The sequence below is a fragment of the Haliotis asinina genome, chromosome 8 (genome assembly GCF_037392515.1).
Source record: "Haliotis asinina isolate JCU_RB_2024 chromosome 8, JCU_Hal_asi_v2, whole genome shotgun sequence".
Classification (NCBI taxonomy): domain Eukaryota; kingdom Metazoa; phylum Mollusca; class Gastropoda; order Lepetellida; family Haliotidae; genus Haliotis; species Haliotis asinina.
In genome coordinates, this window is record NC_090287.1 from 35468277 (window position 1) to 35489045 (window position 20769).

At 41.4% G+C, this 20769-nt stretch overlaps 1 protein-coding gene across 1 annotated transcript in view; it reads left to right on the forward strand.

Moving 5' to 3' along the window:
* LOC137295235 (protocadherin Fat 4-like) overlaps nt 1-20769 on the forward strand; it is a 65888-nt gene that overhangs the window by 17702 nt on the left and 27417 nt on the right. The window contains exons 10-32 of the mRNA XM_067826552.1: nt 835-996; nt 2383-2605; nt 2989-3188; nt 4073-4199; nt 4486-4604; nt 5132-5293; nt 6184-6354; nt 7058-7222; nt 8542-8914; nt 9816-9997; nt 10323-10535; nt 11380-11547; nt 11884-12057; nt 12793-12951; nt 13493-13639; nt 14349-14538; nt 15077-15306; nt 15390-15644; nt 16255-16416; nt 17110-17284; nt 18080-18228; nt 19116-19265; nt 20139-20558. Coding sequence (XP_067682653.1) covers nt 835-996; nt 2383-2605; nt 2989-3188; nt 4073-4199; nt 4486-4604; nt 5132-5293; nt 6184-6354; nt 7058-7222; nt 8542-8914; nt 9816-9997; nt 10323-10535; nt 11380-11547; nt 11884-12057; nt 12793-12951; nt 13493-13639; nt 14349-14538; nt 15077-15306; nt 15390-15644; nt 16255-16416; nt 17110-17284; nt 18080-18228; nt 19116-19265; nt 20139-20558 — 4476 coding nt within the window. The remainder of the gene's footprint in view (nt 1-834; nt 997-2382; nt 2606-2988; nt 3189-4072; nt 4200-4485; nt 4605-5131; nt 5294-6183; nt 6355-7057; nt 7223-8541; nt 8915-9815; nt 9998-10322; nt 10536-11379; nt 11548-11883; nt 12058-12792; nt 12952-13492; nt 13640-14348; nt 14539-15076; nt 15307-15389; nt 15645-16254; nt 16417-17109; nt 17285-18079; nt 18229-19115; nt 19266-20138; nt 20559-20769) is intronic.

A 20769-nucleotide genomic window follows, 5' to 3' on the forward strand; every position in this document is an offset into this window, starting at 1 on the left:
CCATGCAACATTGATGTAACCATTCCATCAAAGGTAATAATGTACCATGTATGTTTTCTGGTGTCGATTTCTAAAAAAATATATTATATGGCAACACGTTTCTCCCTTGAACTTTGTCGAGACTAGTCATTACTAGTCCCAGTAGCACATGCGTTTCAAAAGACTAGTGTTATATTTGGGTATCTAGCGCTATATTCCACCCATGTGTCCGTGTAAGGCGCTTCAGTTTTTTCCCTCGATAATAAGATGTTAATATCAAAGGCATATCGTATATTTTTTTCAATCTCAACTATCTGGGGATCATACAACTCTTGTCGTATCTGGGCGCACTAAGTTAATGCGACTTTCCCATCCTTTCTAAGCACCTATTCAATAGGACTCATAGTCACAGTACTTTGTCAAAGCTTTACCCGCAACTAGGTGTGAAGATAGGATGGTCCCAGTATCCGTCGTTTGTAACAACGGATCATTGCTCACCCTATCAACCACGGGTGCGTCTCTATTGTATGTACATGTATTGTCACTGCAGTCAGCGAACACCTAACTCCTATTCCGAACTTCAGTAACCTGTGATCGGATGGTCAGACTGACTCACTTGCCATCGTGCCAATACTGCCTAGATCGATGCTAGTCACTGGATTGTCTGGTCCAAACTCGATTAGTCATAGTCAGTCGCCATACAACTGGAATATTGCCGAATGGGTTGTTAAACGATGTGCTGAGGTACATACCAACATCCACCTACACCCACAAAAGAACATGGTTTTCTTTGTTAAGTTAAATGCGATGTGAAACTTTATCGATTTTACATTTCTCGATTTCTTATTCATACAGCTTGTACCGAACAAAATTAGAGAGAACAGCAGAGAAGGGACTCAAGTTGGCTGTCTGTTGGTCACGGATGATGACCCCGGTCAGACAATGTCCATCTACTTGATCAGCTCGGCTGACGGTACATTTGAACTGACCACCGAGGGCGGACAAACATGTGTGAAGGTGAGTCTGTGCTGGCGATGTGTGCAGTTAGAGGTTATTACAATGTGTTGCCAAGGTTATATCATTTTGATTGTAACAAATATACAGTCAAATTACGACGAGTCGAATCGCTGGGGACCAAGTAAAAATTCGACTTATCGATGTATAGGTATAACATAGGTATGTCTATAAGGGTAGAAAAATCATGATCGAATATTGAACAATTCCTTTCAGCACATTACCTCAAAATATAGCGCGCAAATACATTAGGTGACATAGATAATGAAACCAAATAGTATATAAATATGAACATATTTCAGTACTAGCACAATGAAATACAAAATAAATGAACCTCTTAAAACCCTTAAGCAAAACCTATCACCAATTGACAGATATACCTGGCACTAATCTGCCTTTTGAACTCAACAGTCAATGGAATGTGTCAGTTGAGCTGTACGAATTCGAAATTGAAAAGGAGCCCCCGTGAGTTGAAAGAACCTTTGGAAATCTAGATTTGCTTCATTTGGGACTTGAGCACTGCAGGGATGGCTAGGCATCAGTGAAAATAATGTGGTTCAGCGACTATGAGACATTGGCCTTATCCAGGTCATTCGGGGCCCCTGCAAAACTACCCGAAACTTACCAACTGACGATATATACAACTAGTGGAGATACAAAAATATTTTATTTGACAAAAAAGATATATATCATGAGCATGTGTACATGAATCACTATCAAGTAATAATGACACCAGGTATTCACCAGTCCATTGACTTCATTGACATGGTGTCACTTCATTGACATGGTGTCACGTCAATGGATACTTTTTACCCTATGTTTTTCATACAACGCAAGTTGCTCGATGGAAACTGGGTTTATGACACAAAACATGTGCTATATCTCCCTTGATTGAAACAGAAATCAGACTGACAATGCTTGATGTGTATCATCGTACTGACCCAAGAAACTGTTTATCTGGTGTAGTCTTGAGGACTTACAGACCACTTTGGTTATATGGCAATATAACCATGTAGTGTGTGTGGTGTGTATTTGTGAGTGCGTGTATGTGTGTGTGATGGATGATTTGGTGGTAGGTTTGTAAGATTTTGTTGATTGTGTGTCCTCATGCACCGACGGTGCCAACTTGGCGTTGGGGTAGCTCAGTGGTTAACGCTTCCGCTCGTCACGACGAAGGCCCGGGTTCTATTCCCCAAAAGAGGAAAACATCCGAAGCTCATTCTTGGTGTCCCCCGTCGTGAAATTGCTGGAATATTGCTACAAGCGGTGTAAAACTAAACCCACTCACGCACCCTTGGTACCAACCGGCTGGTTAGTCTGGTGATTCATCCACGTACGGCCAAGACAAATACCACTCCCTCCTAACCAATGAACCCTATTGTTTGACAGTTGGCTGCCAGCTCCGACCCAAGGTGCTACACTGTGGGTGGTAGATATTGTACCCTGGACTATGAGACCCGGCGAAACTACTACATAACCGTGTTGGTGGAGGATAACGGTCAACCGCCTATGATGAATGTGTTCGACCTGCCCATCACACTTGTAGACGTCAATGAGAAACCGAGGAAGCTCGGCCTTCATCCCCAGAATGTCCTGGAAGAAGTGGAACCGGGTACCTGAATCTGAATATTCTTCAAAATTGATTTCATAATGTCAATTCTAATACATTCAAAATTAAAGATAAAACTAAATGTGTTTTAAAAGCCCAAGAAGAGTTATTTTTTCAGGTAGTGGTGTTTATTCATCGGTCCAAATGTTTTTGTGTTGACGTAATTAGTTGCATGAATAGTTTTCAAGGTTCCAGAAAAGGCACAGCCATGGTAACGCATACGTAACATCGCCCTCGGTACATCAAGGGTTGTTTGGAATCACTTTCACGCTGACCGATAAATACGTATGGATGGACCATAACTTCTTTATTATTGGCAGATTTTGCTGCATAATGCTGCATAAAGCTATGAGAAAATTGTGTTTTGAATTGTTAATTTGACACAGGGGAGACGCTGGCGGTAGTTGTCGTTGATGATGACGCTGGTCAGTCTCATACCTTCGAGATTCTTGTCAACCCCTCCAACCTGTTCACGATCAAGGGCAACAAACTGACGGCCTCAAAGAAGCTTGATCATGAGGCCAATAAGAACAAACAGTACACACTGGACATCCGTGTCACGGACAATGGTAGCCCGCCCATGGAGGTAATGACTAGAGATGTGACTATACAGAGATTTCACGATACCATACGTACCGCGATACGGCACACATTATGCAATCTTATATTCTGAAAAAATATATTTAATAGCAGGTAACAGTTTAAATGTTGAAATAGCCGTCAATTTATACTAAAGAAGAACAATATTAAGGTCAACGAAACATATCACGACATGAAACAAGTATACATATATTTATCGTCAGACAAAGTATCACGATTATCGAGACTACGTCATAACTCCAGTAATAACTGCTGGTCAGTTGTCCAGAACTTTATATAGCTTATTTGACTCACTGATTACACCATGTGTACTCTTGTGACTTGTGAAAATAAATAAATAAATAAATAAATAAATAAATAAATAAATAAATAAATAAATAAATAAATAAATAAATAAATAAATAACCTGTACCATACAGGGTATTATTCCCCTGTCAAAAAAAAAAAATGTTTTGATTTTGTGACTTTAAACAACAAACAAACCCATACGATTCATGGTATTATCTTCTAATTAAGAACACTAAATATTTTGTTCTTGTGACTTTCAACAACGAACAAAACAGCACCATATAGGGTATAATATTCCAATCAGTAAAACAAAGGTTTTGTTATTGTAGCCAGAATCGTCGTAAATGTTCAGTTGCAGGTCCGAGACACGGCATGTGTGTGTGTTGAAGGCTGTTGGACTTTCCCATGTAGTCAAGTGTAATTTATGGTAGTAGCCTGTGCATGTGCTTGTATCGCAGATGGGGCAGGAAACGTTCACCTTTTTGCTACCACCTTGTTCAGTTTCTGCTAGACAGGGATTCATGCACACTTTATTGTCTCATTTCTTCTTGGAACTGATTGGGTAAACCATTCTGCCCCTAGGCCACCCTCCAGTTGATGTTTGGTGTTGGGGATGTGAATGAATCACCATACGATCTACACGTAATGTCGGACAATAGCAAGCTCAGCTATGAAACAGATCACCCTAGAGTGAAAGAAAACGTCAAAGGTCAGCCGCTGTCTTCTAAAACTCTGATTCAAACCGCTTTCTCTGAGTAAGTGTTTATTTCCATTTTACCCTCAGAATATTTCTGTAAGTCTCATGTATGTTATCATTTATGTTAATATTTTAAATACTTGTTTCGTGAAAGATTTTCTATTTTTAATTTTACGCTATAAATATACTGACGAGATGTGCTTTACATGCAGAATTAGCAGTGCTTGCACTCATTTGCCCCAGTAATTATGAAATATTGTGGTCTATGTGAAGTGCCTTATGACGACGTATATTCCAGGGGAGATAATCGGAACACTGAGTGTATACGATGCGGATGAAAATGAAAACTTGGAACTGAGAGTCATTTCTACTTACAGCAAGTTTAGTTTGGTCTCGCCGCGATGTGTGCCATTACAGGTTGGTTAGAAACTGTTACCATGTTAACATATTATCATATTCCATATGGGTCAACGATTATGCCTTTCCAAGAAGAAAAAAACGTGCGAAAGAAATTTCAAGTGGCATCCCTTCTCTTACCGAACTACCTGATAACTGTTACCGTTGCAAGTAGAACTGAAAGTGTCAAAGATTATAGGGTTTATACCAAATGGGTCAAGGTCAGCGGATTTCATACCTAACCCCTCTTTTATTACCCATCTGTGCATAAATGTTCCCACTGAAAGTAGATGTGGAAGTATTTATGGGCTAATGAGGTCAAGGTCAAGGTCAAGGTCATTGAATTGTCAGTTTCACAGTCCCTGCACCACATTATTTTCTCTCTGCCCTCTCTGCAGTGCCAAAGCCCTAAATTTAGCAAATCTAGATTTTGCCAGGTTCTGAATTTTTGGTGTCTCCGGTCTCCCTTGGGATCCTTTTCAATTTAAATGGGTTTGTTTGTTACTATCAAAATTATATATATTCAGATTCTAAGCTTGTTGTTCCAGCACATCAACAACTACTGCACCGCGTCAATCTTGATGGAGGAGTCAGTTAACTTCGAGGAGGTGCAGGACTTCCACATCACGGTCATGGCAACGGACAAGATGAAAGTCCGTATCACTAACAGCATGACCATCACTGTCAAGGACGCCAACGACCCTCCTAAAGTTAGTTTATACTAGTTGACCTTATGCGTCCTTCGTAGGTTAGACATATACATTATATTATACTACCGAGAAAAAATATGGTTGCTATTTAAGAATTTGGTTGTTGTATAAATTTTCACATTAAAACGTTCAACGTTGCTCATGATGTTGCTCACGGAATTTTCTGTCCCAGAGACGGCCGCCACAGAGTTGGAATATTGCTGAGTGCGGCGTTAAACATAAAAGCCACACAACCTCTTAAATGATATGAGCAAAATCGTATAAATGAATGCATGTAATCTTTGGAGAAAAGTATGCATATAATATGGTAAGTTTCACTCATTTGGATCCATACTTGTTGTAAGAGGCAACTAACAGGATTGCGGTGTCAAGTTCGCTGACAAGGTTGACCAATGATTTTATTAATGTCATCGTATGCCAGTTGCGCAGACCGATGTTCATGTTGTTGACCATTGAATTGTATGGTCCAGACTCGATTATTTACCTACCAACACCACATAGTTGGATAACTGCTGAGTGCGACATTAAACAACAATCAAACACCTTCTCTGATTTACCAAACACGATATTGTGTAACCCCAACGAACACCACAATTTACCACAATTACAACCCGTAAAAGATCCGGGTTAGAATTGGTCTTCAGCAACCCATGCCTGTCTAACGGGATTGGATGGTCAGACTCGCTGACTTGTCTGACACATATCATCGTATCCCGGTTGTGTAGATGGACGCTCATGATGTTGATCAGTGGATTGTCTGGTCCAGATTATATACCATACAGCTGGCATATTGCTGAGAGCGATGTTAAACAACAAACCAGCAACAGCACACCAACCACAATTACGATGAGTATGGCATCTTTAACAGATATTTTGTATTTTGTGCATAGGACATAATTCTAAATGGCCTAGCGTCCAACGAGGTCAAGGTTCCCGAAGATCAGCGATCATTCTCTGTAGCTACTATTGCCACAATGGACGACGACAAGGGAGACAACCATGTGTACTTCCTGTCTGGAGAAGCTGCTTTAAACTTCCAAATTGAGGGGAACCAACTGAAGGTACAACTGCTTTGTAATTTGAACGTAGTAACAATTAACATTGAACTAACAATTAACATTGAATAAACATTTAACGTTGACTTAACGATAAACACGAAATGGATGGCACCGTATTTTTAACACGAAAAGCATTAAATCTTTATTCCTGTTAAGTAAGAATATATTGGTACATTATGTAAGGGAATGTGTGAATGATTTTGGATTAAACAGCATTTGATATTCATTAAAGGCTTGTCATCTCTGTGAGAAAGGAATCCAAACATGCCACGATTTAGCAGGTCCCCATGGATTCGAACTGTAAGCAAAGGGGTCGTGACACCATAGACACATTTGTACAACGAGTTGTGGGGCGTTACGATAGATTTCTTGATAGTAAGATGGCGATAAGATACAGATAATGTTTGTCCACAAAACCCCCAAAGCAGAGTTGAAATTACTTTAACTATTAAAGCATAGAAGTAACAAATTGTCCAAGAATTAAGACATATTTGTTTAATTAGCGGATATATACATGCTTTACTCGATGATATATCGTCGTAGTGTGCGCGAAAGTAATGTATGTGGTGTGATGTACACAAAAAATCCGCTAATCTTTTGGACGTAATCCAAATGTTTAGGTTCTGGGCGTTTCTCTGCAGACTTCATAGTGACTCGTAGGGTACGGAGTTTTTTAGTTAAGAGTGATCTGCATTAACATTTTCAGACATCATCGACAGCGAACTTGGACTTTGAAACACAGGAGACAACACTTCTGACAATCACCTCAACAGACGATGGCGTCCCTCCTCAATCTTTGCAGAAAACCTTCACCATCATCATCGTCGACATGAACGAACCACCATCAGATATTAGTCTCTCCGCGAACAAAGTGCGTATGACAAATGCCTTTTCATGATGCTTCCTTTTGAAAACCAAGGATGTTTTAGTTTTTGCGATTTGTCCCTGAAATAGTGGAAGCATTACAGGATTATTTTAGCTGCGACACTTTGATGGCATGATGAAATATTAAATAGTAAAGATATAACGTATGTTTTATGTTTGTGAATTATTACTGAAATGGCAGAGATATTATATTGATATAGACAGATAGATATATGATATTTATATAGCGCACATATCCACGCATTAGTGCATGCTCAAGGCGCTGGTATTACGTGATGCATGATTATTTTTGCTTCGACAGTTCGTTGACAAGGTGAAAATTAATACAAATAGCGAAGAATAGCCGGGTTTTTAATGTTTACGAATTGTTACTGATATTGCAAAGGCATTACTGGAGTATTGTAGCTACTACAGTTTTTTGTCAATAGGAGTGAGAGAGTGAGTTCAGTTTTACGCCGCACTCAGCAATATCCCACCTATATGGCAGCGGTCTGTCAATAATCGAGTCTGGACCAGACAATCCAGGGATCAACAACTGGAGCATCGATCTGCGCAATTGGGAACCGATGTCATGTGTCAACCAAGTCAGCGAACCTGACCACCCGATCCCTTTAGTCGCCTCTTACGACGAGCATAGTCGCCATTTATACCAAGCATGGGTTGTTGAAGGCTTATTCTACCCCGGGACCTCCACGGGTCTATTTTCATTATGAAATATTAATACTGAAGAAATAGCAGTTGTTACAAAGTTTGCGAATTATAATTACTGAAAACAGCAGAGACATTACAGTGTGTTGACAAGATGAAACATAAACAATGAAAAAATAGCGCATGTTTCAGACATTACAGGATTATTTTAGCTGCGGCATTGTTTTGACAAGTGAAGACATAGTTTGGATTTGGATTATTTGGTATAGATTAATCGGAGGCATGTTCATGATCATGGCGTAGATAATCCGATCTGTCATGCTGATTGTTCCACACATTACCCATTACTAACAGCCTATAACCCAGTATCAAAATGAAGGAAATTGTATGTCGATCCTAACATACCTCTCGGAATCCAAAATTATCTTTCTGTTAAATAATGTTACCCATTTGTGACCCTGAGAATCGGTATCAAATGCAACATATATAACAAACATTTATACATGTTGGCAATGTTGGCTCTCTAAACTGTGTAGTGGCAATGGGAACTCAGTGTCTTTGGGTAGGAATAAAGGTGATCTTTGAAGATTTGATCATTCAACATTCCCTCGTGAATATCTACACTTTTTATATTAATCTAAGGTCGATTCTTTGTAGGTATCAGAAGACAGCGCTCTAGGGACTGTTGTGGGTGAACTCGGAGCAGAAGACCCTGACAACCGAAAAGACCCTAAAGGTCAGACCTTCACCTTCAGCCTGCTGGACGACGGTAGAGGCTTGTTTGAGGTCAAGGACAATCAGCTTGTCACAGCTTCCTCGCGTGTTAGGTGTGGGACGGACCTCTGTCGTCTGGATTTTGAGTCCAGTCCCGAGATCCACATCACTGTCAGAGCACGCGACAACGGGAAGCCTCGGATGAGTTATGACAAGATATTTACCATTTACGTTCTTGATGCCAACGATCCACCAAAAAATCTCCGACTGACTCGGTCCAGTGTGAGGGAAAACCTACCAGCCGGCTCTATAGTTGGTAACTAAAAACTACTTCTTCTTTGACGGGCATTTTAGAACTTGAGGTGATGAAGAATGATGATAATCTTATGGACTCGTCGAATCTTGCTTGCTTGTCATCACTAACTTGATAAGGACAAAAGAATCTATGTCTAAACGATGATTCACAAAGAATAAAGAAGATATATCCACACAATCATCGCAATTCTACTAACTACTTCACTGAACAACTTGACAGATATATCTGGCAACCTTTATTTAACCGATATTTAGAAAGCCGGCTGTTTCGAGTGCTGCGATATACTTCCAGAATTCTGAATTTCAAGCGTATGTGGCACCTTTGGTCATGTAACTCTATTGTTTGTGCACACGTGTCAGTGATATGTCTGGACACTTGTCAGCGATATGTCACCCACAGCTAATCCAAACATGGCCACCTGAGCAGATCATGTCAGAGGAAAATGATGACTTATCATGCTGATAAAAACTGCTGACTTGTCAAAAATGTAGCAAGCTAAGCAAACTGTTGTTATTCTTGTACATATAAAAGCAGGGAGGACAGACATTTAGGGTCAGAGCCGGCAGAAAGCGGGAAGGGCGTGGACAAACCAGCACCAGAGGCAAACCAGGGACTTGAAGAAGAGACGAACTGTCAAGCCACGTCCCGCCCCCTTGAGGTGTTACAGTCATCACATCAGCCCTGATTGTAATCTTTGGTCGCAGCATTATATATGCAACCTTCTACTGATTTGTCTTGCCAATACTCGGTTGTTTATTGGGCACAGTGAATTAGGCATTTAGGTCAATGTTAAATCTAAGTGGAAACGCAAATGGCCATGTCTGGACCAAACAAACAAACTGATTGCTTGGGCCTAATGCATGACACATCTAAACATCAAAATTTTACATTCCAACCCTAGGTACCTTGAATGCAGATGACGCTGATGAATCACAGACCTTGACATTTGAGGTGATCGACAGCTCCAACTTCATGATACGCGACTCTAACCTTCTGGTCACAAGCAAAAGTCTTAACTACGAAGAAACGTTCAACTATAAAGTCAAGGTCAAGGTCACAGATAATGGGTCACCACCAGCGTCGGTTAGCATGTTATTTGTTGATTTGAGAAGCAGCGATCTTTTAAAACTATCAGGAGGTACATATCGCATATATATTTTTAGAAGATTCAAGTAAAATATGATGTTATCGATGCCTAGATATTTACGACAAGTTCTGTTTAGTGAAGATGGGTTTTCGATGTAGATGGTGCAGATTACTTAGTGCTTGAATCGTTGGCTCGTCATAAAGAGGACCCGGTTTGATTCCCCATATGGGCACAATGTGTGAAGCCCATTTCTGTTGTCTCCCGCCAGAATGATGCTGGAATATTGCTAAAAACAGCATAAAACTCAGTCACTCACTATAGGTGGCAGCTGTGATGACAGTGACGGTGTTGGATGTCAACGAGGCTCCCGATTTCACCAGTAACAGCATCGTGGGCGTGTCAGAAGATACTAAAGTCGGATCAGTCATCGCAAACATCACCGTGGTCGACCCCGACGCTGATGCGAAGATTAGCTTCTCTATCACAGCGTTTGAAGACGAGTTCATGACAACACAGCCTGTTTGCTCCAAACAGGTTAGCCATGTTTTTGTGATGTTTTCAATGACAGACACGTTCGGCCATGATCGGTACAGTCCGGAGTGAGAAATCGGGTGTCTGGAAGCACTCAGAAAATCTTCAACGACATCGTTCCCCTCATATACGAATCCATGAAAAGCTCCTCGGAGAATTTACGTAGTTCAGTCTTTGGCCTCATATATTAATAAGTTTCAGTTATTATTTGCCCCTACAATGTTGGATGGTGGGGTAGCCAAGTAATTAATGCGTTCGCTCGTCACGTACGGGTTCGAGTGCCTATATGGGTACAATGTGTGACGCCCATGTGGTGCCTCCCGCAGTGATGATGTTGGAATAATTCTTAAAGCAGTGTACAAACATACTCAGTCGACAAAGACATAATATTGCATCTCCAGATGTGAAAAGCCCATTTCTGGTGTCCTCAGGTGTGACACATCCTCGATATCACGATACGTTTCCACTAAATCCAGGATGAATCTGTGGCTCAGCCCGATAAATTTTTTACCTCGCTTGGCTGGCTATTTGTCAATCAGATGTCTATGCTGGGAAGATGAGCGAACCAATCGCTTTCGCTTTTTAAATTATCTAACCGATTAAACTTGGCACCACAAAAAAGCTCGGTTGTAATGGCGCCTTAGCTGATTTGCTACTGTGAGAATGTGGTGCCAGCAAAGGGGGGTAATAAAATTATCAGGCCCACAGATGCATCCAGGATACAGTAGAGATACATCGAAAGGTTTATCCTGGCGATACTGAGGATTACCGTGAGATTTGCGGGCATATTAATAAAAGAGGCGTAAAACCAAACTCCCTCACTCACTTTGATGTTTCATTAAAACAGGAGAACTCACCGGGAACTTTGTGTGTGACGTCACTTCTGAGTCTCATCGCGTTTGACTTCGACAAGCATCCTCTGTACTCAATACCCGTGGTTGCCATGGACAACAAAGACTTGGAAACACAACAACTACTCACCATCAAAATAAAGAACACCAATGACCCTCCCCATGTGAGCAGACAGAGCTATATTTTCAGGGCTTAGTTTGCAGGAATGTTCGTTGCAAAAGTTTTGACCTAGTTCGAAGATCGATTAAGCCTTCATAATCCCCTTCTCAGGAACGTCAATGAAAACAGTATTTGTGTAATGTTAAGCACTCAAAATGCGCATGCTAAAGAAATTAATAACACATACCTTAAATGTCTTCATTTTCTTGAATAAATCATATGAACCTAGTTTCACGTGAGATTTATCAGTTTTGTCCTGAAAGAGTGAGATTTAAGTCTCAAGCCACAACGGGAGCTGGCAAGTTTGTGCCTGATACTTCTCTTGTTCAATCCCTACCAGGATATCCTGCTGGACGGGATCTCCACGTCCAAGACTGACATTGCAGAGAACGTCTCCCCTCTTGATATAGCCACCCTGTCGACCATCGACCGAGACAAAGGGCAGACTCACACGTACCGTATCAAGTACCAAGATGGCGGCGAGCACTTCGCGATCAGCGGGGACCTCCTCAGGGTCTGTAGCTTGAACCACAATATTTTCCCTTCTATCTAGCCCTCTCTGCAATACTAAAGCCGTAAATGAAGCAAGTCTAGGTTGCCTCAGGTTCTGAGTCTCTGGTCTCCCTTGAGATCCATTTAAATTTAAATGGGTTTGTTTGTTACTATCAAAATTATATATTCAGAGACTAAGTGTCCTCAGAGTCTGTAGTCTGTCTCGCTCTCACTTGACCGCATTATGTTCCTTTCCGCACAGGTGAATCATGTCATTTCATCAGGTCCAGAATCTCCAAACTTACTAGAGCTCCTGTCCAATTTACATGGAGATGAGTGCATATATATATATATCATATCTGTGCGTGTGTGTGTGCACGGTCATGGTGGGTTCATAATGCTGATCCAAGACTATAACTGTACGTGTGGGTTTCACCAAAGATGTGAACACGACCCGCATCGTTTGGGTTTTAATCTGAAACTAAACCAGATTATACTGGTGATATATAAACAGTTTAAACTCCCGGTGATACGTAAACAGTTTAAAGCTGCGTTTAAAGGTGAATATTAACGCAAGGGATTTTTCCTAGGAAACATGTGTTTTCAAAGTCACCTTAGATAATTAAAATTGAACGAAAAGAGTTTGTAAAATCACGTGACAAAACGTCAAATGTGCCTATGGCCTCCTCTTGGATTTTACCTTATCTCTACTTTTATTTATAAAAGTGAGCTTTTAGTGTGAACACTGGTGTTCCAGCTGTCGACTCCTGCTGATCACGAGGTGACCCCTGAGATCCACCTCACGCTGCAGGTCACCGACTCGGGAGATGTTCCACAGTCACTGGAGAAGAACATCACAGTTGTCGTGAAGGATATTAATGAACAACCTTCACAGCTGGCGCTCTCCAACAATGTAGTAAGTCTGCCTTTAACCTATTGTTTGAATGAGTGGGTATATATCTCGATTTCTGATCGTGTAAATTTAAATTTAATAACTAATACGATAAAATAGATTTACCAAGGCAATCCCACAATTATCCTATGAGAGAAATTTCGGAAAATATTGCAAACTGTTTATGAATGTTTATATGGCAGGAGGTACGGTGTGTACAACAGAGCAGTTCAACCAAACATTGTCATTCTGAAATACAAATACTTTTTGTATTGTATTTTTGAAAAAGTATCATCAAACTGAGTTAAAATAATCAAAAACAAAATAATTCCGCTAAGTACTCATCACAGAAGTGAAAATGATAAGTTATGTTTAATTTTTATTTATACAAGTATGTCAGCTAGGAGAACGGGTCTGCTCTCAATTAGTTCTGGAACTTTGGCAGTAGCAAATTTCAAATCCAAATTGGGACTGATACCTAATCCTGATGACTTAACAGGATCCATAAAGAGTCTTTCTTACTGATAATATTAAGACGGTTTTTGTTATGCAATAATGATTTCAGGTGGCTGAGAATAGTGGGGAGGGCACGGTGATAGGAACGCTGATTGCAGTCGACCCCGACAACGCTGACTCCGACAGACAGCTGTTCACCTTCAGCCTGATGGACAACGCCGACGGGAGGTTCCGAATTCAGGGGGACCAGTTGCTGGTAGGGTATGAGGAAGAATGTGTGTAAAGGAGGGAGGGTCCGGCCAAGTGAGTGAGTGAGTGAGTGAGTGGGTGGGTTAGTGGGTGGGTGAATGAGTGAGTGAGTGAGTGTCGCCAAAAGGGTGAGCCCATGTTCTTGATGCTGAGGTCACTTACGTCAATGAAGTCTCAATGAACCTCTAGTCTGTCTCAAACCGCATAATTTCCACTTAAGTTGAGCATTTTCTGCTAGCTAAAGCCCTAAAATGAAGCAAGTCTAGATTTCTTAAGGTTCCGGCTCACTACGCACGCTCCTTTTCAATTATTTGTTTCTGTCAAAATGATATCCATCTTGGGAAGTCGTGTGAGCGTGGTGGACTCGGGTTGAAAACATTTACCAGTATGGAGTGGCCTAGTTTTACACTAGGCGCATACCTGCCTTTAAACCCTTGTTTAGCTTCCAAATGACACAAAACCTTGACCTTCACCCTCAACAACTTAGGCCGTTTTGGATTCCTGGTTTGGAATATCTGCTTCCCCTCTTTTGATGACAGTAAAAGATGACTAAGAGATCAGGTTGGTTAACCAAACAATCATCAACAGGAAAGGGCTTCGAATTTAAATAGTCAGCGTAGACAAAGGGCGGAGCGCTATATGTAGCGAATAGACAGTGGAGGAAATGCAGCAAGATGAAGGCAGTATAAGTTCGATTTCTTATTGGGTATTTTTAGGTTGCTCAATCCAACAAGAACTGCTTGTCAAAAGGGGGTGACTTTTGTCAGTTGAACTACGAGGAAATGAAGAGCCACTCAATCCAGGTGTCTGTGGCCGATAATGGGATACCCAGCAAAATGAACCGGTTCGTGCTGGAGGTGAACGTCACTGACGTCAACGATGCCCCCAGAAATCTGCGTCTCAGCGGTGAGTACTCTTTGGCAAGCATTCTTAGCGTTTGAACATTGTGGGCAGGGCAGGGATTAAAGAGCCTCTTAGCGCGAAAATAGTCGTAAGTTAATGTTAATGAATGGCACTTACAGCTATCGTAGCGCTAAGACAGCTTCGAAAATCTTGGCCCTGGATCTAATCGGGTCACCGATTAAAGAATGCCACGGTTATGTAACACTGTATGGATAGTTTCCTTATAGGAAAAAAATGGATATGTCACTGTGGCGCAAATGACGTTAATTTCTAGCATATGAAAGACGGCTAATCAGACATTGGTTTATGCCTTCCCCTTAACGATTTACCAAGATTACAAGGATTTAATGCGTTATACACGAACGTTTGAGGAAATTACATTGTCAAGGACAGTATGTATAACACGCGAAAGCAGACAATAAAGTTGAGGAAATCATAAGGATTATAAAATTATGCATTACACGCGAAAGTATTACTGCAGACAATAAAGTTGAGGAAAATACGAGGATTATATGCATTGCACGCGAAAGTATTGTTGCAGACAATAAAGTTGAGGAATTAGCAACAGCAGGTACGGAGGTTGGGATTCTGACCGTGGATGATGAGGACTTTGGACAGACTCACACCTTTTCCCTCATAGAGGATGCAGAAGGCCTGTTTAAGATATCATCAGCTAAGTCAGTTGTCAAGGCAACGGATGATCGACTAAACAACAAAAAGACTTACAAAATAGTTGTACATGCAACGGACAACGGAATGGATCAAAAAACGGTACGTATTATATAAATAACGGCATTGAAACAAAAATACCACGAAAATCAAAGAAGCTCATGTTTTCACATGTTTCTTTACAGACTGAAGAAATGTTCTATCTCACTGTGACTGGAACAGAAGAAGCCCCTCGTGACGTCAGCATTACGTCACAAGATGGCGTCAGCCAGTTTTCTAGGAACGAACCAACTCTTCGAGAAGACGCACTAATAGGTAGTATTGTTGGAACGGTCACGGCCATGGACAATGACCCAGAGTCAGTCATTACTTTTGAGCTGCTGGACAACGCTAATGGTCACTTCATGATCGAGACGAAGCCTGCTTTCTGTAGACCAGAAGTAAGACTGGAGGCAAAAATGTGTACATTTCTTCTTGGTATGCTAGTTTTTTTACGCCGCTTTTAGCAATATTCCAGCAATATCATGGCGGGGGACACCAGAAATGGGCTTCACACATTGTGCCCATGTACGAGCGAACGCTTTAACCACTAGACTATCGAACGGCCCGCGTATATATGCTGGTTAGACGTGTTGGTGTATTTTCAATTATGTCTGCGTGTTAAACTCGACATTAGCTTTCGTTTAGTAGCGTCCTTGTGATTGTAGAAATGAACCTTGTAGACACTAGCAATATGTGGGTAGCGTCCTTGTGATTGTAGAAATTAACCTTGTAGACACTTTTTCAATGCTTCCAGCAAAGGTTTTATTCCATTCCAAAATTTAAGAGCAGGCGCTAAGGACGAACGTTTAACAAATGTTTTATGATTCATAAACAATGTCAGTGGAAATCACAGGGATTTGATGTAGAAATATATATCCACGATTATTAAACTTTTGTTTGTTAGAGTAAGTGAGATTTACGCCGCACTCCGCATTTTTCCAGCTATGTGGCGGTGGTTTTGATCCCATTGTCTATAGCTGTACGAATAGTTCACTCTGTCTTTCCTAGGGCACAGGTACATTGTGCAGCACCCATATTAAGTTGTCAAAGCCAGTGGACTTTGAGACGAACCCCCAGCACTATATCGTGGTGAAGGCGGTTGATGGCCAGGGGATGCAGTCGTCAGAGACGTTCACTGTCGGTGTTACCAACGTCAATGAGGCACCAGTGGTGAGTACAATTTGATTACATCCTTCATCCCCCAAAGCCGACTGACAACCACTCGGACCCACAGCTTTTGTTTTGTTTGCTGGGAATTTTTATATTGTGGCTAAAATATAGGACCTAGATATTCTGATCAAGACTCTCACCTTTTTTATGTTCCTGGCTACATAGGGCCTGCTGTGTGTGAATTTAGTTTGGTTGCACCATATAATAAATGGGTAGCCAACTGACTCCAACACTCTATGATTAAGCTTCTGAGTGAATCAATGAGTGAGTTTGGTTTTACACAGCTTTTAGCAATATGCAGCAACATCACAGTGGGGGACATTAGAAAGGGAAGGGAATCGAGTCCGGGTCATCGGCGTTGCAATCGAATACTTTAACCACAAAATCACCCCACCGCCCCTTTCCTGGTTTAAGGGCAAACACTATAAACAATCGGTCTGCACCATACAGTTCAATAGTTCATCTGAGCATTGGTCAATTCATTTGGAATAAAAATGAACAAGTCACCCATCCATCCAACGTAATGGGATTTCACGGTGTAATTCAGCTGGCCAAAATACAGGATATTACATATTCATGTCTATGAATCCCAGTGCTAAAACCAAGGACATATTTCAGTTGGTTAATACCTTTCCTCAATGTTTCTTGGTGGAAACTACATTTTGAATACTGCCACCATGGTGTGTTGTTTAGGCAATGCAATATATAGGCGGGGACATAACGGTAGACGAGAATCACAACGGGGAACAGCTGAGTATATTCACGGTCACAGACCCAGACAAAGACGACACACATGTCTTCTCCCTGACCGACAACGCTGCTGGCAAGTTCGTCATTTCGGCGAAGGGTCAACTTGAAACATCACAAGGTACTGGCTCATTTTCTGTAAAATAATACATTGGCTTGCAATTGCAGTATCAACACGCTTGATTTTCTTGTCATATTGGGTCCTCTTCATTTGTTTCTAAGTCACTGATTTCGTTCGTTAAATTCGTCAGTTCGTTATTAGCGTATGGTATTCAGTAGGACTTGATAGTTTTGAACTGGCGTAAGACGTGAGAACAATTGTTGTTTAGTCATGTTTCAAATGGTCAGTTGACCCGTGAAGATCCGAGTTAGAAATGATCTTCAGTAACACATGCTTGTTGTGAGATACGACTAACGGGATCGGGTGGCCAGGCTATGCCCGCTGACAGATGCCATCGTATCCCAGTTGTGTTGATCGATGGTCATGCTGTTGATCACTGGATTGCCTGGTCTTGACCCGATTATTTGCAGACAGCCATGATATAGGTGGAATATTGATGAGTGCAGCGTAAAACTAAACTCACTCACTCTAAAGATGTGACAGGTAGCGTCTGAAGAACCAATCGTAGCAGCTTTAGAAGATCATTGCTGTACATTTTGTACTACTTGAATAATCTGTTTGTGTGTTTCAGTTTATGTGTTAAACTGCATCCAATAATACCCCCGGATTATATCCATGATCTGTAAATAATGAAGTCTGGACAAACCATCACCAATACACGAATTTAGGAAACGATGGATCTGATAAGTTAACCATTATGTCTAAGTTCTACAGTCCAAGAATATCATGCTTGTTTTCTATATCTTACCTGATCCTCTTGAACAGTACATATTGGATTATATGTTTCAATTCCAGATGCCATGTTGGACTATGAGACTGAGAAGAGGCTGGCGATCACAGTGAAAGTGGAGGATAAAGGAGGTCTGGCACTTGAACAGAGGTTTCCGGTCCACGTCCTGGACCTTAATGAACAACCTCGCGCTCTCAACATCAGCAACAGCCAAGTAAGGACGTGGTGTCCAGCACATGTCGTACCTCGTAAGGATGGGAAAGTCACATTAACACGGTGCGCCAAGTAGGCTGCAAAAGTTTAAAGAGCCCCAGGGAGTTGAGATTTGAAAATACGATGTGCCTTGACATCTAATGATGCAGAGAAAAGCGCCTCTGAGCAACTGAACTTGATATCGGCGCCATACAAATATTAGCAAAATAATAAAACGTTAAAATACTAAGTTCATCGATGATGATGACGACGATGATGCTGTGTTGTCTGGAAGAGACACACACAAATATGTAAGGTACAATACATACATGCACTTAAACAAGTAAGACAAAGTAATTTCGCATAGCCATAAAAACATCTTACACAACAAGCCAAAGCCAGATGAAAGAAAATCATCAATAGGATATTCACTTCGTAAAGGGTGAGGCACTTAACAAGCAGAAATATGTTCTGGTACCATTATTCACACTCGACTGTGTGCGAAATTTTCGCTGGTCCTATGGTCTCTGACGAGAAAAAATTCATCGGGGCCACTAAAGTTTGCAGTGACCCTTCTACCCAGTGATATTCCCATCTAAATGATTAAACGTGTCTTTAAATTAAAGTGAAGTTGTATATTTTAGCGAGGGTTCAATTGAAGGAATACTTATAAGTCGGAGTAATTACTCAGGATCACTGTAAAAAGTCAATAATAAATTTAAAAAGATGCTAAAAGTTCAAATGAACACAATAGTTTTGATACGTAAGTAAATCTAAGAATGTTATTTTGGATCAGTGACAGGACCACTAATTATTGTCCAGTCACTGGTCCTGTGGTCTAGTGGGAAATTTTGAAAGTTTTCTAACGCTGTAGTAACCGCCTGAGACACATTACTGTGGTGTGTGTAGGTTGAGGAGATGGTCAAGGCGGGCACTGTGGTGGGGCAGCTGACGGTCAGCGACCCTGACAACGCTGGTGGGCGGACTGTCCAGCACTTCACCTACACTTTACTGGACGACGACGGGGGAAGGTTCACATTGCAAGGAGACACGCTGAAGGTAAACACAGTTGTGTCTGGATAGATTAAGACGTCAGTTGACTTGACACTTTTGGTCCATCTTGGGATAGCTTCTATGGCCTGACCGGATCCGTCAGTGTTGAATACGATCAAACGGACACCCATTTAACGCTGAAACGCATTTAAGTCTGAAAATACATTTCCAAATACATCAATAGTTTTAAACCACTATTAGATGTCTTTTACATTAATTTAATAATAGGTGAGGTGAGGTGAAATTTGGTTGTTCGTAGTATTTTGCTCACATGACGGCTGCTTGTACTAGACTAGAAGTAAGCTGGTTTTATAGTGCTAGCTCACTGAGATACCGTATGTCGTATTTAAGCATGAATATCCCACTGGGCACATTAAACTGGCCCCGGGCCGACCAGTCCTTCTGGCAGCCATTACTGCCGAGCGCCAGGAACCAACATGTAAAATATTTTAACGTCTGTTGGTATATCGCGGCCGGGGATCATTTGTTCAACCGTGTGACCCTTACAACATTTACAGTAGTTTAGGGTATGCTCTTGTTTTAAAAAAATCAAAGTGCGTCATATGACTCTTGGTCTGAATCAAGGTTGCAGCCATCTTAGTCAAAGTGAAGTTTAATGACATGTAAATGACGTTTCCAAATGCATCAGTGTTAAAAGTGGTATGAGATGCGATTCCCTCTTTTAAACTTTACAACAGGTGATCTTGTAATCTCCTATTGACAAGCCTGTACGTGGGTTAACGACAGTTGCCACCGGTGGAGCAGGATACGCTCACCTTTTCTCGAACACCTGGTGTCATCAGTATTTGATACTGCTTAACAATTTGTCTTTTCAGGCTGCTCTATCATTAGAATGTTCTAATGCTGGTTTCATTACAGATTGCTGACGGTGGAGTGATGTGTCAGGCGAAGGGCGGTGCGTTCTGTTTGTTTGACTTTGAGTCGCAGGCTTCACACAACATCGCCGTTGATGTGACAGACGATGGAGAGCCCAAACTGACCAACACCTTCAAGCTGACCCTATCTGTTCTGGACCTCAATGACCCTCCTGTGGACCTCCTGCTGGACAATGTCAACATCCCGGAAGTCATGGACGTCGGAAGTGTGATCGGAACGTTGTCCGCAGTGGACCAGGATCGAGACCAGTTTCTGGACTTCTCTATAGCTGGTGGTGACGCCGCTGCCCTTGTCAGCGTTGACGGTGTCAAACTCGTACTCAACAAGTCGGTAGATTTTGAGGAGAAATCTTCGTATACCCTCATTGTGAAGGTCAATGACAACGGCAAACCTCCAGCTGAGGTACTGTTGATTTGATGAATTATATAAATATTGTTTCCTTTGAAGGGTTTCGAATGAATGGAATATCAGAATGCCTTCATACAGCACACGTTGAATCAACCCGGGTCTTCAGCTTTAAGTCTCACCGTCATTTTAACATGGGGATGGACTGATATGCTTACTTGTCATGTCAATTGTTGTTGCTAGAACTCTGATCTTATGACTAGAACTC